Source organism: Caretta caretta, chromosome 7 (genome assembly GCF_965140235.1).
Source record: "Caretta caretta isolate rCarCar2 chromosome 7, rCarCar1.hap1, whole genome shotgun sequence".
NCBI classification, from domain to species: Eukaryota; Metazoa; Chordata; order Testudines; family Cheloniidae; genus Caretta; species Caretta caretta.
In genome coordinates this window covers 7404675-7421293 of record NC_134212.1, presented here as the reverse complement: position 1 = coordinate 7421293, position 16619 = coordinate 7404675, and the positions used below count along the sequence as shown (strand labels likewise).

General features: G+C 48.1%; 2 protein-coding genes across 6 annotated transcripts in view; both read right to left on the bottom strand.

The window, feature by feature from the left end:
* SLC25A26 (solute carrier family 25 member 26) overlaps window positions 1–16619 on the bottom strand; it is a 151753-nt gene that overhangs the window by 64248 nt on the left and 70886 nt on the right. The gene's annotated exons all lie outside the window — the stretch shown is intronic.
* Window positions 4745–6545, bottom strand: LOC125640665 (uncharacterized). The gene is made up of 2 exons (XM_048859505.2): window positions 5864–6545; window positions 4745–5275 (listed from the first exon to the last, which is right to left on the bottom strand). Exons 1-2 carry the CDS (start codon window positions 6447–6449, stop codon window positions 4776–4778), a joined length of 1086 nt encoding a protein of 361 aa, XP_048715462.2. The 5' UTR covers window positions 6450–6545; the 3' UTR covers window positions 4745–4775.

Here is a 16619-nt window from a genome sequence, read left to right as displayed (position 1 = left end):
ACTGCCACTGTAGCCTAGACTTGAAAATGAACGGTGAAAACCTCATAAGGGTGCTTAAAACAGTAAGATCATTGGTCCATGATGCAACATGGAAACATTCTAAGAGATTATACCCAAATACTCTAGACACAGACTAACATATTTATGTAAAACTAAAAGGACTGCGGTAGAAATACAGAGCCTGTAGTTTATCATTCAGTGTGTGTCCATTAAACAGCTATATTCTTTATGTAGGGGTCTATTAAAATCCAGTCCCACGGGGCTTGCTCTGGGAATTTTGCAGGTTCATCACCTGTGGAGCCTTCTGGTTCAGAAGAGAAAATTTAAAAAAATTTCCTTGCCACAGAATGGCGTTTCTGCTATGCTTATGGAGCCCTCAGAACTAATGGGAGTGGAATCTCTTAGGGTGACTGGCAACAAGCCATTCGATGAACAGCTGCAGAGAGCCTTAAAGCCATGGGGCTTCAAAGCTGATTAAAAATAGAAAGGGTTTGGATCAAGGTCACATTAGTCCTCTGTAGAAAAGAAAAGGATCTCCTTTAAATATGTACATTATCTGTTAAAATGCTTCCCTGGGCTGGTGATCCAAAAAAAATGTAACCATCCCAATCTTATAAAAAAACAAAAAAGCATCTGGCTTAGGCCAATAGTTGGCCACCCGACTTCCAGGTTAACATCTCACAAGCAGGCTGAGAGACTGTCAGCACAAACCAAAACATATGGTTCCATGTTCCAGACTGGCTTGGTGATAAGTAGTACAGCCAAGCATGACACTAGGATCCAGGACTTTATACCTCATTCCATCCTATGAACATGTCAGAAGACACTCTTCATTAGCACCGCCAGGTACTCTACTCACCACCAGCAGTATCTCAAGGGGAAAACGTAATTGCTTAACAAAGGTGAGCCTGGGGCTTGTCTGCACAGTGAAGCAGTGCAGTCTACAGGGGTGTTAACTGTAGACCACACCAACATGTTGCGTGCTAACTGCCCCATGTAGACATTGCTGGCGCGTACTCTATGGGTATGTCTACACTACGGAATAAGGTCGAATTTATAGAAGTCGGTTTTATATATTCGAGTGTGTGTGTCCCCACAGAAAATGCTCTAAGTGCATTAAGTGCATTAACTCGGCGGAGCGCTTCCACAGTACCAAGGCTAGAGTCGACTTCCGGAGCGTTGCACTGTGGGTAGCTATCCCACAGTTCCCGCAGTCTCCGCTGCCCATTGGAATTCTGGGTTGAGATCCCAATGCCTGACGGGGCTAAAACATTATCGCGGGTGGTTGTGGGTACATATCGTCAGGCCCCCGTTCCCTCCCTCCCTCCGTGAAAGCAAGGGCAGACAATCGTTTCGCGCCTTTTTTCCTGAGTTACCTGTGCAGACGCCATACCACAGCAAGCATGGAGCCCGCTCAGGTAACCGTCACCCTATGTCTCCTGGGTGCTGGCAGACGCGGTACGGCATTCCTAACAGTAGCAGCAACCCCTTGCCTTGTGGTAGCAGACGGTACAGTACGACTGGTAGCCGTCATCGTCATGTCCGAGGTGCTCCTGGCCGCGTCGGCTGGGAGCGGCTGGGCAGACATGGGCGCAGGGACTAAATTTGGAGTGACTTGACCAAGTCATTCTCTTTAGTCCTGCAGTCAGTCCTATTGAACCGTCTTATGGTGAGCGGGCAGGCGATACGGACTGCTAGCAGTCGTACTGTACCATCTTCTGCCAAGCAGCCAAGAGATGTGGATGGCATGCAGTCCTTCTGCACCGTCTGCTGCCAGCCAAAGATGTAAAAGATAGATGGAGTGGATCAAAACAAGAAATAGACCAGATTTGTTTTGTACTCATTTGCTCCCGCCCCCCCCCCCGTCTAGGGGACTCATTCTTCTAGGTCACACTGCAGTCACTCACAGAGAAGGTGCAGCGAGGTAAATCTAGCCATGTATCAATCAGAGGCCAGGCTAACCTTCTTGTTCCAGTAAGAACGATAACTTGGGTGCACCATTTCTTATTGGAACCCTCCGTGAAGTCCTGCCTGAAATACTCCTTGATGTAAAGACACCCCCTTTGTTGATTTTAGCCCCTGAAGCCAACCCTGTAAGCCGTGTCCTCAGTCGCCCCTCCCGGCGTCAGAGCAACGGCAAACAATCGGGCATCTGAGAGTGCTGTCCAGAGCAGTCACAATGGAGCACTCTGATGGGGCTAAAACATTGTCGCGGATGGTTCTGGGTACGTATCGTCAGGCCCCCGTTCCCTCCCTCCCTCCGTGAAAGCAAGGGCAGACAATCATTTCGCGCCTTTTTTCCTGAGTTACCTGTGCAGACGCCATACCACAGCAAGCATGGAGCCCGCTCAGGTAACCGTCACCCTATGTCTCCTGGGTGCTGGCAGACGCGGTACGGCATTGCTAAACAGTAGCAGCAACCCATTGCCTTCTGGCAGCAGACGGTGCAATACGACTGGTAGTCGTCCTCGTCGTGTCCGAGGTGCTCCTGGCCACGTCGGCCGGGAGCGCCTGGGCAGACATGGGCGCAGGGACTAAATTTGGAGTGACTTGACCAGGTCATTCTCTTTAGTCCTGCAGTCAGTCCTATTGAACCGTCTTATGGTGAGCGGGCAGGCGATACGGACTGCTAGCAGTCGTACTGTACCATCTTCTGCCAGGCAGGCAAGAGATGAGGATTGCTAGCAGTCGTATTGTACCATCTTCTGCCAGGCAGGCAAGAGATGAGGATGGCTAGCAGTCGTACTGTACCATCTTCTGCCGAGCAGCCATGAGATGTGGATGGCATGCAGTCCTTCTGCACCGTCTGCTGCCAGCCAAAGATGTAAAAGATAGATGGAGTGGGTCAAAACAAGAAATAGACCAGATTTGTTTTGTACTCATTTGCCTCCTCCCCTGTCTAGGGGACTCATTCCTCTAGGTCACACTGCAGTCACTCACAGAGAAGGTGCAGCGAGGTAAATCTAGCCATGTATCAATCAGAGGCCAGGCTAACCTCCTTGTTCCAATAAGAACAATAGCTTAGGTGCACCATTTCTTATTGGAACCCTCCGTGAAGTCCTGCCTGAAATACTCCTTGATGTAAAGACACCCCCTTTGTTGATTTTAGCTCCCTGAAGCCAACCCTGTAAGCCGTGTCGTCAGTCGCCCCTCCCTCCGTCAGAGCAACGGCAGACAATCGTTCCGCGCCTTTTTTCTGTGCGGACGCCATACCAAGGCAAGCATGGAGGCCGCTCAGCTCACTTTGGCAATTAGGAGCACATTAAACACCACACGCATTATCCAGCAGTATATGCAGCACCAGAACCTGGCAAAGCGATACTGGGCGAGGAGGCGACGTCAGCGCGGTCACGTGAGTGATCAGGACATGGACACAGACTTCTCTGAAAGCATGGGCCCTGACAATGCATGCATCATGGTGCTAATGGGGCAGGTTCATGCTGTGGAACACCGATTCTGGGCTCGGGAAACAAGCACAGACTGGTGGGACCGCATAGTGTTGCTGGTCTGGGACGATTCCCAGTGGCTGCGAAACTTTCGCATGCGTAAGGGCACTTTCATGGAACTTTGTGACTTGCTTTCCCCTACCCTGAGGCGCATGAATACCAAGATGAGAGCAGCCCTCACAGTTGAGAAGCGAGTGGCGATAGCCCTGTGGAAGCTTGCAACGCCAGACAGCTACCGGTCAGTTGGGAATCAATTTGGAGTGGGCAAATCTACTGTGGGGGCTGCTGTGATGCAAGTAGCCCACGCAATCAAAGATCTGCTGATATCAAGGGTAGTGACCCTGGGAAATGTGCAGGTCATAGTGGATGGATTTGCTGCAATGGGATTCCCTAACTGTGGTGGGGCTATAGACGGAACCCATATCCCTATCTTGGCACCGGAGCACCAAGCCGCCGAGTACATAAACCGCAAGGGGTACTTTTCGATAGTGCTGCAAGCTCTGGTGGATCACAAGGGACGTTTCACCAACATCAACGTGGGATGGCCGGGAAAGGTGCATGATGCTCGCATCTTCAGGAACTCTGGTCTGTTTCAAAAGCTGCAGGAAGGGACTTTATTCCCAGACCAGAAAATAACTGTTGGGGATGTTGAAACGCCTATATGTATCCTTGGGGACCCAGCCTACCCCTTAATGCCATGGCTCATGAAGCCGTACACAGGCAGCCTGGACAGTAGTCAGGAGCTGTTCAACTACAGGCTGAGCAAGTGCAGAATGGTGGTAGAATGTGCATTTGGACGTTTAAAGGCGCGCTGGCGCAGTTTACTGACTCGCTTAGACCTCAGCGAAACCAATATTCCCACTGTTATTACTGCTTGCTGTGTGCTCCACAATATCTGTGAGAGTAAGGGGGAGACGTTTATGGCGGGGTGGGAGGTTGAGGCAAATCGCCTGGCTGCTGGTTACGCGCAGCCAGACACCAGGGCGGTTAGAAGAGCACAGGAGGGCGCGGTACGCATCAGAGAAGCTTTGAAAAACAGTTTCATGACTGGCCAGGCTATGGTGTGAAAGTTCTGTTTGTTTCTCCTTGATGAAGCCCCCCGCCCCTTGGTTCACTCTACTTCCCTGTAAGCTAACCACCCGCCCCTCCTCCCTTCAATCACCGCTTGCAGAGGCAATAAAGTCATTGTTGCTTCACATTCATGCATTCTTTATTCATTCATCACACAAATAGGGGGATGACTACCAAGGTAGCCCAGGAGGGGTGGTGGAGGAGGGAAGGAAAATGCCACACAGCACTTTAAGCACAGCACTTTAAAAGTTTACAACTTTAAAATTTATTGAATGACAGCCTTCTTTTTTTTGGGCAATCCTCTGTGGTGGAGTGGCTGGTTGGCCGGAGGCCCCCCCACCGCGTTCTTGGGCGTCTGGGTGTGGAGGCTATGAAACTTGGGGAGGAGGGCGGTTGGTTACAGAGGGGCTGCAGTGGCAGTCTGTGCTCCAGCTGCCTTTGCTGCAGCTCAACCATACACTGGAGCATACTGGTTTGGTCCTGCAGCAGCCTCAGCATTGAATCCTGCCTCCTCTCATCACGCTGCCGCCACATTTGAGCTTCAGCCCTGTCTTCGGCCCGCCACCTCTCCTCCCGGTCATTTTGTGCTTTCCTGCACTCTGACATTATTTGCCTCCACGCATTCGTCTGTGCTCTGTCAGTGTGGGAGGACAGCATGAGCTCGGAGAACATTTCATCGCGAGTGCGTTTTTTTTTCTTTCTAAGCTTCACTAGCCTCTGGGAAGGAGAAGATCCTGTGATCATTGAAACACATGCAGCTGGTGGAGAAAAAAAAAGGGACAGCGGTATTTAAAAAGACACATTTTATAAAACAGTGGCTACACTCTTTCAGGGTAAACCTTGCTGTTAACATTACATACATAGCACATGTGCTTTTGTTACAAGGTCGCATTTTGCCTCCTCCCACCACGTGACTACCCCCTCAACCTTCCCCCCTCCCTGTGGCTAACAGCGGGGAACATTTCTGTTTAGCCACAGGCAAACAGCCCAGCAGGAATGGGCTCCTCTGAGTGTCCCCTGAAGAAAAGCACTCTATTTCAACCAGGTGACCATGAATTAGATCTCACTCTCCTGAGGATAACACAGAGAGATAAAGAACGGATGTTGTTTGAATGCCAGCAAACATACACTGCAATGCTTTGTTCTACAATGATTCCCGAGTACGTGTTACTGGCCTGGAGTGGTAAAGTGTCCTACCATGAAGGACGCAATAAGGCTGCCCTCCCCAGAAACCTTTTGCAAAGGCTTTAGGACTACATCAAGGAGAACCGCAAATGCCAGGGCAAAGTAATCCTTTCACATGCTTGCTTTTAAACCAGGTATAGTATTTTAAAAGGTACACTCACCAGAGGTCCCTTCTCCGCCTGCTGGGTCCAGGAGGCAGCCTTGGGTGGGTTCGGGGGGTACTGGCTCCAGGTCTAGGGTGAGAAACAGTTCCTGGCTGTCGGGAAAACCGGTTTCTCCGCTTGCTTGCTGTGAGCTATCTACAACCTCCTCCTCCTCATCATCATCTTCTTCGTCCCCAAAACCTGCTTCCGTATTGCCTCCATCTCCATTGAAGGAGTCAAACAACACGGCTGGGGTAGTGGTGGCTGAACCCCCTAAAATGGCATGCAGCTCATCATAGAAGCGGCATGTTTGGGGCTCTGACCCAGAGCGGCTGTTTGCCTCTCTGGTTTTCTGGTACGCTTGCCTCAGCTCCTTCAGTTTCACGCGGCACTGCTTCGGGTCCCTGTTATGGCCTCTGTCCTTCATGCCCTGGGAGATTTTCAGAAAGGTTTTGGCATTTCGAAAACTGGAACGGAATTCTGATAGCACGGATTCCTCTCCCCAAACAGCGATCAGATCCCGTACCTCCCGTTCGGTCCATGCTGGAGCTCTTTTGCGATTCTGGGACTCCATCATGGTCACCTGTGCTGATGAGCTCTGCATGGTCACCTGCAGCTTGCCACGCTGGCCAAACAGGAAATGAGATTCAAAAGTTCGCGGTTCTTTTCCTGTCTACCTGGCCAGTGCATCTGAGTTGAGAGCGCTGTCCAGAGCGGTCAGAATGGAGCACTCTGGGATAGCTCCCGGAGGCCAATACCATCGAATTGTACATGTGTCCACAGTACCCCAAATTCGAGCCGGCAACTTCGATTTAAGCGCTAATCCACTTGTCAGGGGTGGAGTAAGGAAATCGATTTTAAGAGCCCTTTAAGTCGAAATAAAGGGCTTCATTGTGTGGACCGGTGCAGGTTTACATCAATTTAACGCTGCTAAATTCGACCTAAAGTCCTAGTGTAGACCAGGGCTAAGGTACCTAAATCATGTTAACATAGCGCCGTTTGAAACGGGACTATGTCAGTGCTACCTTTTAGTCACATGCGTAGCTTTACTCTCAGCACCAAATTTGAGGCTAGAAACAGCCGTTTTCCCTTTTCCCCCACATATATGGGCAAGAATCTGGGATGATTTTCCCCTCTCTCTGAAGGTGCTTTACATGTAAAGCAAAATCACTAGGCAAGGGGAAAAGAAGTCTCTTTGTTTATATTTAATCAGTTTAATCACAAGAGATACAAAACATATACGTTTAATACTTAGAAATTTTCAGCGGCTGGCAAAGCAACTAATAAAGACCTGTCTGTGAGGTTTGGAATTTACGGTCTAAAAAAAGAAACCTGAGGTTAATGTTTTCCCATTAGGACTGTTCAATGGTTGGGAAAGCTATTGAAGCAACTGGAAAAGAGTCCTAAACATGTTCTCAAGACATTGTATGTTTTTCCTGTATTCGACACTTACCCTGTAGAACAGGTGCATTGGCTGGGCTGTATGCATCTAGCTACAGTAAACTCCAAAATAGATAATTGTGCCCCACAATTCAAGAAGGATATTCTAACCATGAACCCAAGTGCAGATTTAAAGCAAGGCTGGGGGAGGAGGGGGGTTGAATTTAAAAAACAAACAAACAAACATAAAATAGAAAAGCAAAAACAATATAAAATTCCAAATGAACAAAATTCAGCTATAGGAGAATTAGCTTTAAATATTTAAATATTTAAAGCTTTTAATAGAATTAAATATATACTCTTAAATACCAAGGTGAAAAGTTAACTCATTTACCTATAATACATACAGCAAAATCCATATTTAAATACCTAAATATGTGGCTTGATTATACCTAAAGATGCTGAACATCTAAATCTACCACTAATGTCAATAGGAAATATGCGTGCTCAGCATTTGTGAGGGAAGGGAGGAGGGAAAAATCAAAACCAGGTCTCTTATTTAGGTGCCTAACTGATGCACAAGAATCCTGAAGCCAGAGCTGGTTAACTTCTGGACACAGCTTGCTGCTGAGGTCAATTGGGATGTCAGGAGATGGCTTTACATTCTCTGCTGTTGGTGCCAATGCACAAACAAATTTAACAGGGAGCGAGGAGGGCGCAGACACAGTATAGATGTTCACATGCTCAGATGAGAACCAATTTCAAACTCCCCAAAGGATAAAACTATTGATGCAGAGGGTCATTAAGCATTATGTAGCTCACTGATTTGGGTCTCTTAAAGAGAACACCAAGGGCAAGTATGAATTCACCAAGGGCAAGTCATGCCTGACTAACCTAATTGCCTTCTATGATGAGATAAGTGGCTCTGTGGATGAGGGGAAAGCAGTGGACGTGTTATTCCTTGACTTTAACAAAGCTTTTGATACAGTCTCCCACAGTATTCCTGCTAGCAAGTTGAAGAAGTATGGGCTGGATGAATGGACTATAAGGTGGATAGAAAGCTGGCTAGATTGTCAGGCTCAACGGGTAGTGATCAATGGCTCCATGTCTAGATGGCAGCCGGTATCAAGCAGAGGGCCTCAAGGGTCGGTTCTGGGGCAGGTTTTGTTCAATATCTTCATTAATGATCTGGAGGATGACATGAACTGCACCCTCAGCAAGTTTGCAGATGACACTAAACTGGGAGGAGTGGTAGATACACTGGGGGATAGGGATAGGATACAGAGGGACCTGTAGAGGATTGGGTCAAAAGAAATCTGGTAAGGTTCAACAAGGACAAATGCAGAGTCCTGCACTTAGGAAGAAAGAATCCCATGCACTACTACAGACTAGGGACCGAGTGGCTAGGCAGCGGTTCTGCGGAAAAGGACATAGGGGTTACGGTGGACAAGAAACTGGATATGAGTCAAAAGAGTGCCCTTGCTTTGAGCAGGGGGTTGGACTGGATGACCTCCTGAGGTCCCTTCCAACCCTAGTAGTCTATGATTTTATAATTCTAACACAAAACAGAACACGGTAGAGTTTGGAACACGTCTCTGTACTAGAAAAGATGTATAGAGTAACTCAAAACATAAACAAAGGGTAGAATTTTCCTAGCATTGGCCACAATAAATACATCCAAGGGGAATTAAAAAAAAAAAGGCAGTGGAACTAGAAAGTATGCCTGTCTGATTTTGAAGAAAAGCCTGTTTGTGCCCAATGGATTGAGGAATGTGTTCGTCCTTGCCTAAAGACTACACTTGGAAAGCTGTAACGTTGCCAGGGTCGGCCAGAGCTTGGGTTACTGGCTGGATCATTCCCAATGGTGCCCCTGACCTAAAGAAAAAGATCAGGTTGGCACTGGGGGTGGGGGAAGGAATCAATCAAGAACTATACAATAGGTGTCGTCAGATACTTTCAAGTTATAAAATACTAAAACAGTAAAACTACTTATTATTTATTCTATTACCATATCATCTAAGAGCCCCCATTCATGAACCAGGAAATCATCATGGCAGGCGATGTACAAATAGAATAAGAGAGACTGTAAATTGGAAGCTCAGTGACATCTCTTCCCTCATGATGTCCATCCTCAAGCTTTTTTTTTTTTTTAGTTTAAAAATATTTGTTTACGCTGTTTCTTTTTGGCTTGGTTTTTCCTCTTGCTCTGTCATGTTTTCCCCTTCCCTGGGACTTGGAACATTACACGAATGATTAATTGGTTTCCAAATGGCTGCATCCAGAACAATAGGCTCTAACGGCCCACTACGATTCCATGAACTTCCCAACTTCCACTCCTACTCCCAGTTCTGTGAGTAACTTCCCTTAGGCCTGTAATCCTTGTGTCAGTTTCCATACTGCCAATGCTAAGTGTTCAAACATCCTGAATCAGGCCGCAAAAAATCATGAGATTGGCTTTAAATTCCTGAGATTAAAAATAAAATTTGGGATTCTTTTTAGAACATAAAAACATACAAAAACTGGTCCACCTACCCCAATATCATGTCTCCGACAGTGGCCAGTGACCAGAGCTTCAGGAGGACCGTACAGAACAGGGAAATGTTGGAGAACTTCTGGCAGTCAGAGGTTTAGGGTTGCCCGGAGCGTGGGAATGCATCTCTGATCATCTCCTCGTTGTTTTTCTGGATACAGATTAACACAGCTACCCCTCTGATGCTCTGATCACCTTGGCTGCTAGACAATGATGGACCCATCCTCCAGGATCTCATCTGGTTCCTTTTGGAACCCAGTTATACTTTTGGCCTTCACACCACGTCATGGCAATGAGTCCCACATCTGTGCATTGCATAAAAAAACACTCCCTGTTGTTTGTATTAAACCTGCTGTCTATTCACTTCATTATGTGACCCCTGGATTTTGTACTGTGCGAAAGGATAAACATCCACTCCCTTTTCCCACACCCTTCATGATTTTACTGACTCCCTCCCATCGTCTCTTGTCTAAGCTGAACATCTTTTTAGCCTCTCCTCCTATGGAACTTGTTCCATACCCTTGGTCATCTTTGTTGCCCTTCTCCTTTTCCAGTTCCACTTTACCCTTTTTGAGAAGGGGTGACCAGAAGTAGACACAGTATTCAAGATGTGGGTGTATCATGGATTTATATAATGGCATTATGATATTTTCTTTTTATTGTCAATCCCTTTGCTAATAGTTCCTACCATTCTGTTGGCCTTTTTGACCACTACGGCAGTGCAGTGGGGCGACTGCCCCACTCCCATGCCAGACTGGGCTACAGCAGGCCAGAGCAGCTGTGCAAGGCGGCAGCCAGTCAGGGAGGGCCTGTTAGAGAGCCAATCAGGGCTGAGAAAGAGGCAGCCAATCAGGGCCAGGCTAAGCTCTATATAAAGGCTGCCCAGGCAAGGGAGAAGGTCTGTCTCCTGACCGAAGGAGATGGCAGGGCAGGGCAGGGCAGGGCAGGGCAAGGCTAGGCTAGGCTAGGCTAGGCTAGGCTAGGCTAGGCTAGGCTAGGCGAAGCTGAGGAGAGCTCTGGCCCAATACCTGCCAGGCTGCAGGCCCTCACAGAAGGGCCCACAAGGTGCAAGGGGGCCAAAGCGGATGCAGCCAAGGGAGGACAGGTGGACAAGGGGAGTGAAGGAGGGAAGGGAGGCTGCCACCAAAGGGTCCCTAGGCTGGGACCCAGAGTAGAGGGCAGGCCTGGCCTCCCCTCCCCCCTTGTACTACACCTGGCCATTAGAAGTGGCCAAAGCAGACTGTACCCGACCCCTGATAGAAAGGGTTGGACTTTGGGGATGTGGTTGGTCGCTGAGGCTGGGGCGAAGTGAGAAGACTGCTGTTAAACCCCACACCCCTGGAAGGGGGTGAGCGTGGACTAGGGGCACTGCTGGAGGGCAGTGTCCTGAAGAGGAGGCTGCCAAGCGAGGAGCAATGCGGGTCCAAATGTCAGCAAGGGGAGAGACAGATGGGACACCACCAGCGGGGTATGCTCCACATGGACTGAACTAATTCCTGGAGGTACCAACAGGAGGTGCTGCAGTGGTGAGTTCCAACCCTGTCACAGGCACATAGAGTAGAAGTTTTCAGAGAACTATCCATGCCGACTCCAAGATCTCTTTCTTGAGTGGTAACAGCTAATTTGGAACCATTATATATGTGTAGTTGGGGTTATTTTTTCCAACGTACATTACTTTGTACTGGCCAACTTGCGTATGACCCATAACAACTTAACAAGAGGCACTGAAATGTAATCAAGACAATCTACTTATATGTGAATTTCAAAGAAGTTCTAGAGCAGCAAATATTAAGTCATTTATTTGTAGTAACAGAAATCAAGAGTAGATGCTAGTTGTCTTTGTCTGTATTTACCATTATCCTGTTAGAAGTTTAACAATGTAACCAAATTAGCTTGTAGATGTTAATTCCTTTTCATGTCTTAATTGCCTTAATTACATATGCGATTCTGTCCAGCTAACAGGTTTCAGAGGAACAGCCGTGTTAGTCTGTATTCGCAAAAAGAAAAGGAGTACTTGTGGCACCTTAGAGACTAACCAATTTATTTGAGCATGAGCTTTCGTGAGCTACAGCTCACTTCATCAGATGTATACCGTGGAAACTGCAGCAGACTTTATATACACACAGAGAATATGAAACAATACCTCCTCCCACCCCACTGTCCTGCTGGTAATAGCTTATCTAAAGTGATCAACAGGTGGGCCATTTCCAGCACAAATCCAGGTTTTCTCACCCTCCACCCCCCCACACAAATTCACTCTCCTGCTGGTGCTAGCCCATCCAAAGTGACAACTCTTTACATAATCAAGTCGGGCTATTTCCTGCATAGATCCAGGTTTTCTCACATCCCCCCCACCCCCATACACACACAAACTCACTCTCCTGCTGGTAATAGCTCATCTAAACTGACCACTCTCCAAGTTTAAATCCAAGTTAAACCAGAACATCGGGGGGGGGGGGGGGGGTAGGAAAAAACAAGAGGAAACAGGCTACCTTGCATAATGACTTAGCCACTCCCAGTCTCTATTTAAGCCTAAATTAATAGTATCCAATTTGCAAATGAATTCCAATTCCAATTCAGCAGTTTCTCGCTGGAGTCTGGATTTGAAGTTTTTTTGTTTTAAGATAGCGACCTTCATGTCTGTGATTGCGTGACCAGAGAGATTGAAGTGTTCTCCGACTGGTTTATGAATGTTATAATTCTTGACATCTGATTTGTGTCCATTTATTCTTTTACGTAGAGACTGTCCAGTTTGACCAATGTACATGGCAGAGGGGCATTGCTGGCACAAGTTTTTTTGCATTCATAAACCAGTCGGAGAACACTTCAATCTCTCTGGTCACGCAATCACAGATATGAAGGTCGCTATCTTAAAACAAAAAAACTTCAAATCCAGACTCCAGCGAGAAACTGCTGAATTGGAATTCATTTGCAAATTGGATACTATTAATTTAGGCTTAAATAGAGACTGGGAGTGGCTAAGTCATTATGCAAGGAAGGGATGCTTGTGGGGGGAGAGATAGATCAGTGGTTTGAGCATTGGCCTGCTAAACCCAGGATTGTGAGCTCAATCCTTGAGGGGGCCATTTAGGGATCTGGGGCAAAAATTGGGGATTGGTCCTGCTTTGAGCAGGGGGTTAGACTAGATGACCTCCTGAGGTCCCTTCCAATCCTGATATTCTATGATGCCCTCGCCTCTTCATAGCCACCAAGCTCATTCCTTGACAACACTAGATGTCTATAACTTACCTAATGACAGGTTTCAGAGTAGCAGACATGTTAGTCTGTATCTGCAAAAAGAAAAGGAATACTTGTGCCACCTTACAGCTGTAGCTCATGAAACCTTATGCTCAAATAAATTTGTTAGTCTTTAAGGTGCCACAAGTACTCCTTTTCTTGTAACTTACCTGTTAGTACCGATAGATATTAAGTATAAATATATCTCAAACATTCCAAACTGGAGTTAGACATGCTCCATTATGACTAAGCCCTGGTCTACACTAGGACTTTTGGTCGAATTTAGCAGCGTTAAATCGATTTAAACCTGCACCCGTCCACACAATGAAGCCCTTTATTTCGACTTAAAGGGCTCTTAAAATCGATTTCCTTACTCCACCCCTGACAAGTGGATTAGCGCTTAAATCGACATTGCCGGCTCGAATTTGGGGTACTGTGGACACATGTACAATTCGATGGTATTGGCCTCCGGGAGCTATCCCAGAGTGCTCCATTCTGACCGCTCTGGACAGCGCTCTCAACTCAGATGCACTGGCCAGGTAGACAGGAAAAGAACCGCGAACTTTTGAATCTCATTTCCTGTTTGGCCAGCGTGGCAAGCTGCAGGTGACCATGCAGAGCTCATCAGCACAGGTGACCATGATGGAGTCCCAGAATCGCAAAAGAGCTCCAGCATGGACCGAACGGGAGGTACGGGATCTGATCGCTGTTTGGGGAGAGGAATCCGTGCTATCAGAACTCCGTTCCAGTTTTCGAAATGCCAAAACCTTTCTGAAAATCTCCCAGGGCATGAAGGACAGAGGCCATAACAGGGACCCGAAGCAGTGCCGCGTGAAACTGAAGGAGCTGAGGCAAGCGTACCAGAAAACCAGAGAGGCAAACAGCCGCTCTGGGTCAGAGCCCCAAACATGCCGCTTCTATGATGAGCTGCATGCCATTTTAGGGGGTTCAGCCACCACTACCCCAGCCGTGTTGTTTGACTCCTTCAATGGAGATGGAGGCAATACGGAAGCAGGTTTTGGGGACGAAGAAGATGAGGAGGAGGAGGTTGTAGATAGCTCACAGCAAGCAAGCGGAGAAACCGGTTTTCCCGACAGCCAGGAACTGTTTCTCACCCTAGACCTGGAGCCAGTACCCCCCGAACCCACCCAAGGCTGCCTCCTGGACTCAGCAGGCGGAGAAGGGACCTCTGGTGAGTGTATCTTTTAAAATGCTATACATGGTTTAAAAGCAAGCATGTGAAAGGATTACTTTGCCCTGGCATTTGCGGTTCTGCCTTTGCAAAAGGTTTCTGGGGAGGGCAGCCTTATTTCATCCTTCATGGTAGGACACTTTACCACTCCAGGCCAGCAACACGTACTGGGGAATCACTGTAGAACAAAGCATTGCAGTGTATGTTTGCTGGCATTCAACCAAAATCCGTTCACGCGGTGGGAGGAGGCAAAATGCGACCTTGTAACGAAAGCACATGTGCTATGTATGTAATGTTAACAGCAAGGTTTACCCTGAAAGAGTGTAGCCACTGTTTTATAAAATCTGTCTTTTTAAATACCGCTGTCCCTTTTTTTTTCTCCACCAGCTGCATGTGTTTCAATGATCACAGGATCTTCTCCTTCCCAGACGCTAGTGAAGCTTAGAAAGAAAAAAAAACGCACTCGCGATGAAATCTTCTCTGAGCTCATGCTGTCCTCCCACACTGACAGAGCACAGACGAATGCGTGGAGGCAAATAATGTCAGAGTGCAGGAAAGCACAAAATGACCGGGAGGAGAGGTGGCGGGCTGAAGAGAGTAAGTGGCGGGCTGAAGAGAGTAAGTGGCGGGCTGAAGACAGGGCTGAAGCTCAAAGGTGGCGGCAGCGTGATGAGAGGAGGCAGGATTCAATGCTGAGGCTGCTGCAGGACCAAACCAGTATGCTCCAGTGTATGGTTGAGCTGCAGCAAAGGCAGCTGGAGCACAGACTGCCACTGCAGCCCCTCTGTAACCAACCGCCCTCCTCCCCAAGTTCCATAGCCTCCACACCCAGACGCCCAAGAACGCGGTGGGGGGGCCTCCGGCCAACCAGCCACTCCACCACAGAGGATTGCCCAAAAAAAAGAAGGCTGTCATTCAATAAATTTTAAAGTTGTAAACTTTTAAAGTGCTGTGCTTAAAGTGCTGTGTGGCATTTTCCTTCCCTCCTCCACCACCCCTCCTGGGATACCTTGGTAGTCATCCCCCTATTTGTGTGATGAATGAATAACGAATGCATGAATGTGAAGCAACAATGACTTTATTGGCTCTGCAAGCAATGATTAAAGGGAGGAGGGGAGGGTGGTTAGCTTACAGGGAAGTAGAGTGAACCAAGGGGCGGGGGGCTTCATCAAGGAGAAACAAACAGAACTTTCACACCGTAGCCTGGCCAGTCATGAAACTGTTTTTCAAAGCTTCTCTGATGCGTACCGCGCCCTCCTGTACTCTTCTAACCGCCCTGGTGTCTGGCTGCGCGTAACCAGCAGCCAGGCGATTTGCCTCAACCTCCCACCCCGCCATAAACGTCTCCCCCTTACTCTCACAGATATTGTGGAGCACACAGCAAGCAGTAATAACAGTGGGAATATTGGTTTCGCTGAGGTCTAAGCGAGTCAGTAAACTGCACCAGCGCGCCTTTAAACGTCCAAATGCACATTCTACCACCATTCTGCACTTGCTCAGCCTGTAGTTGAACAGCTCCTGACCACTGTCCAGGCTGCCTGTGTATGGCTTCATGAGCCATGGCATTAAGGGGTAGGCTGGGTCCCCAAGGATACATATAGGCATTTCAACATCCCCAACAGTTATTTTCTGGTCTGGGAATAAAGTCCCTTCCTGCAGCTTTTGAAACAGACCAGAGTTCCTGAAGATGCGAGCATCATGCACCTTTCCCGGCCATCCCACGTTGATGTTGGTGAAACGTCCCTTGTGATCCACCAGAGCTTGCAGCACTATCGAAAAGTACCCCTTGCGGTTTATGTACTCGGCGGCTTGGTGCTCCGGTGCCAAGATAGGGATATGGGTTCCGTCTATAGCCCCACCACAGTTAGGGAATCCCATTGCAGCAAAGCCATCCACTATGACCTGCACATTTCCCAGGGTCACTACCCTTGATATCAGCAGATCTTTGATTGCGTGGGCTACTTGCATCACAGCAGCCCCCACAGTAGATTTGCCCACTCCAAATTGATTCCCAACTGACCGGTAGCTGTCTGGCGTTGCAAGCTTCCACAGGGCTATCGCCACTCGCTTCTCAACTGTGAGGGCTGCTCTCATCTTGGTATTCATGCGCTTCAGGGCAGGGGAAAGCAAGTCACAAAGTTCCATGAAAGTGCCCTTACGCATGCGAAAGTTTCGTAGCTACTGGGAATCGTCCCAGACCTGCAACACTATGCGGTCCCACCAGTCTGTGCTTGTTTCCCGAGCCCAGAATCGGCGTTCCACAGCATGAACCTGCCCCATTAGCACCATGATGCATGCATTGTCAGGGCCCATGCTTTCAGAGAAATCTGTGTCCATGTCCTGATCACTCACGGGACCGCGCTGACGTCGCCTCCTCGCCCGGTATCGCGTTGCCATGTTCTGGTGCTGCATATACTGCTGAATAATGCGTGTGG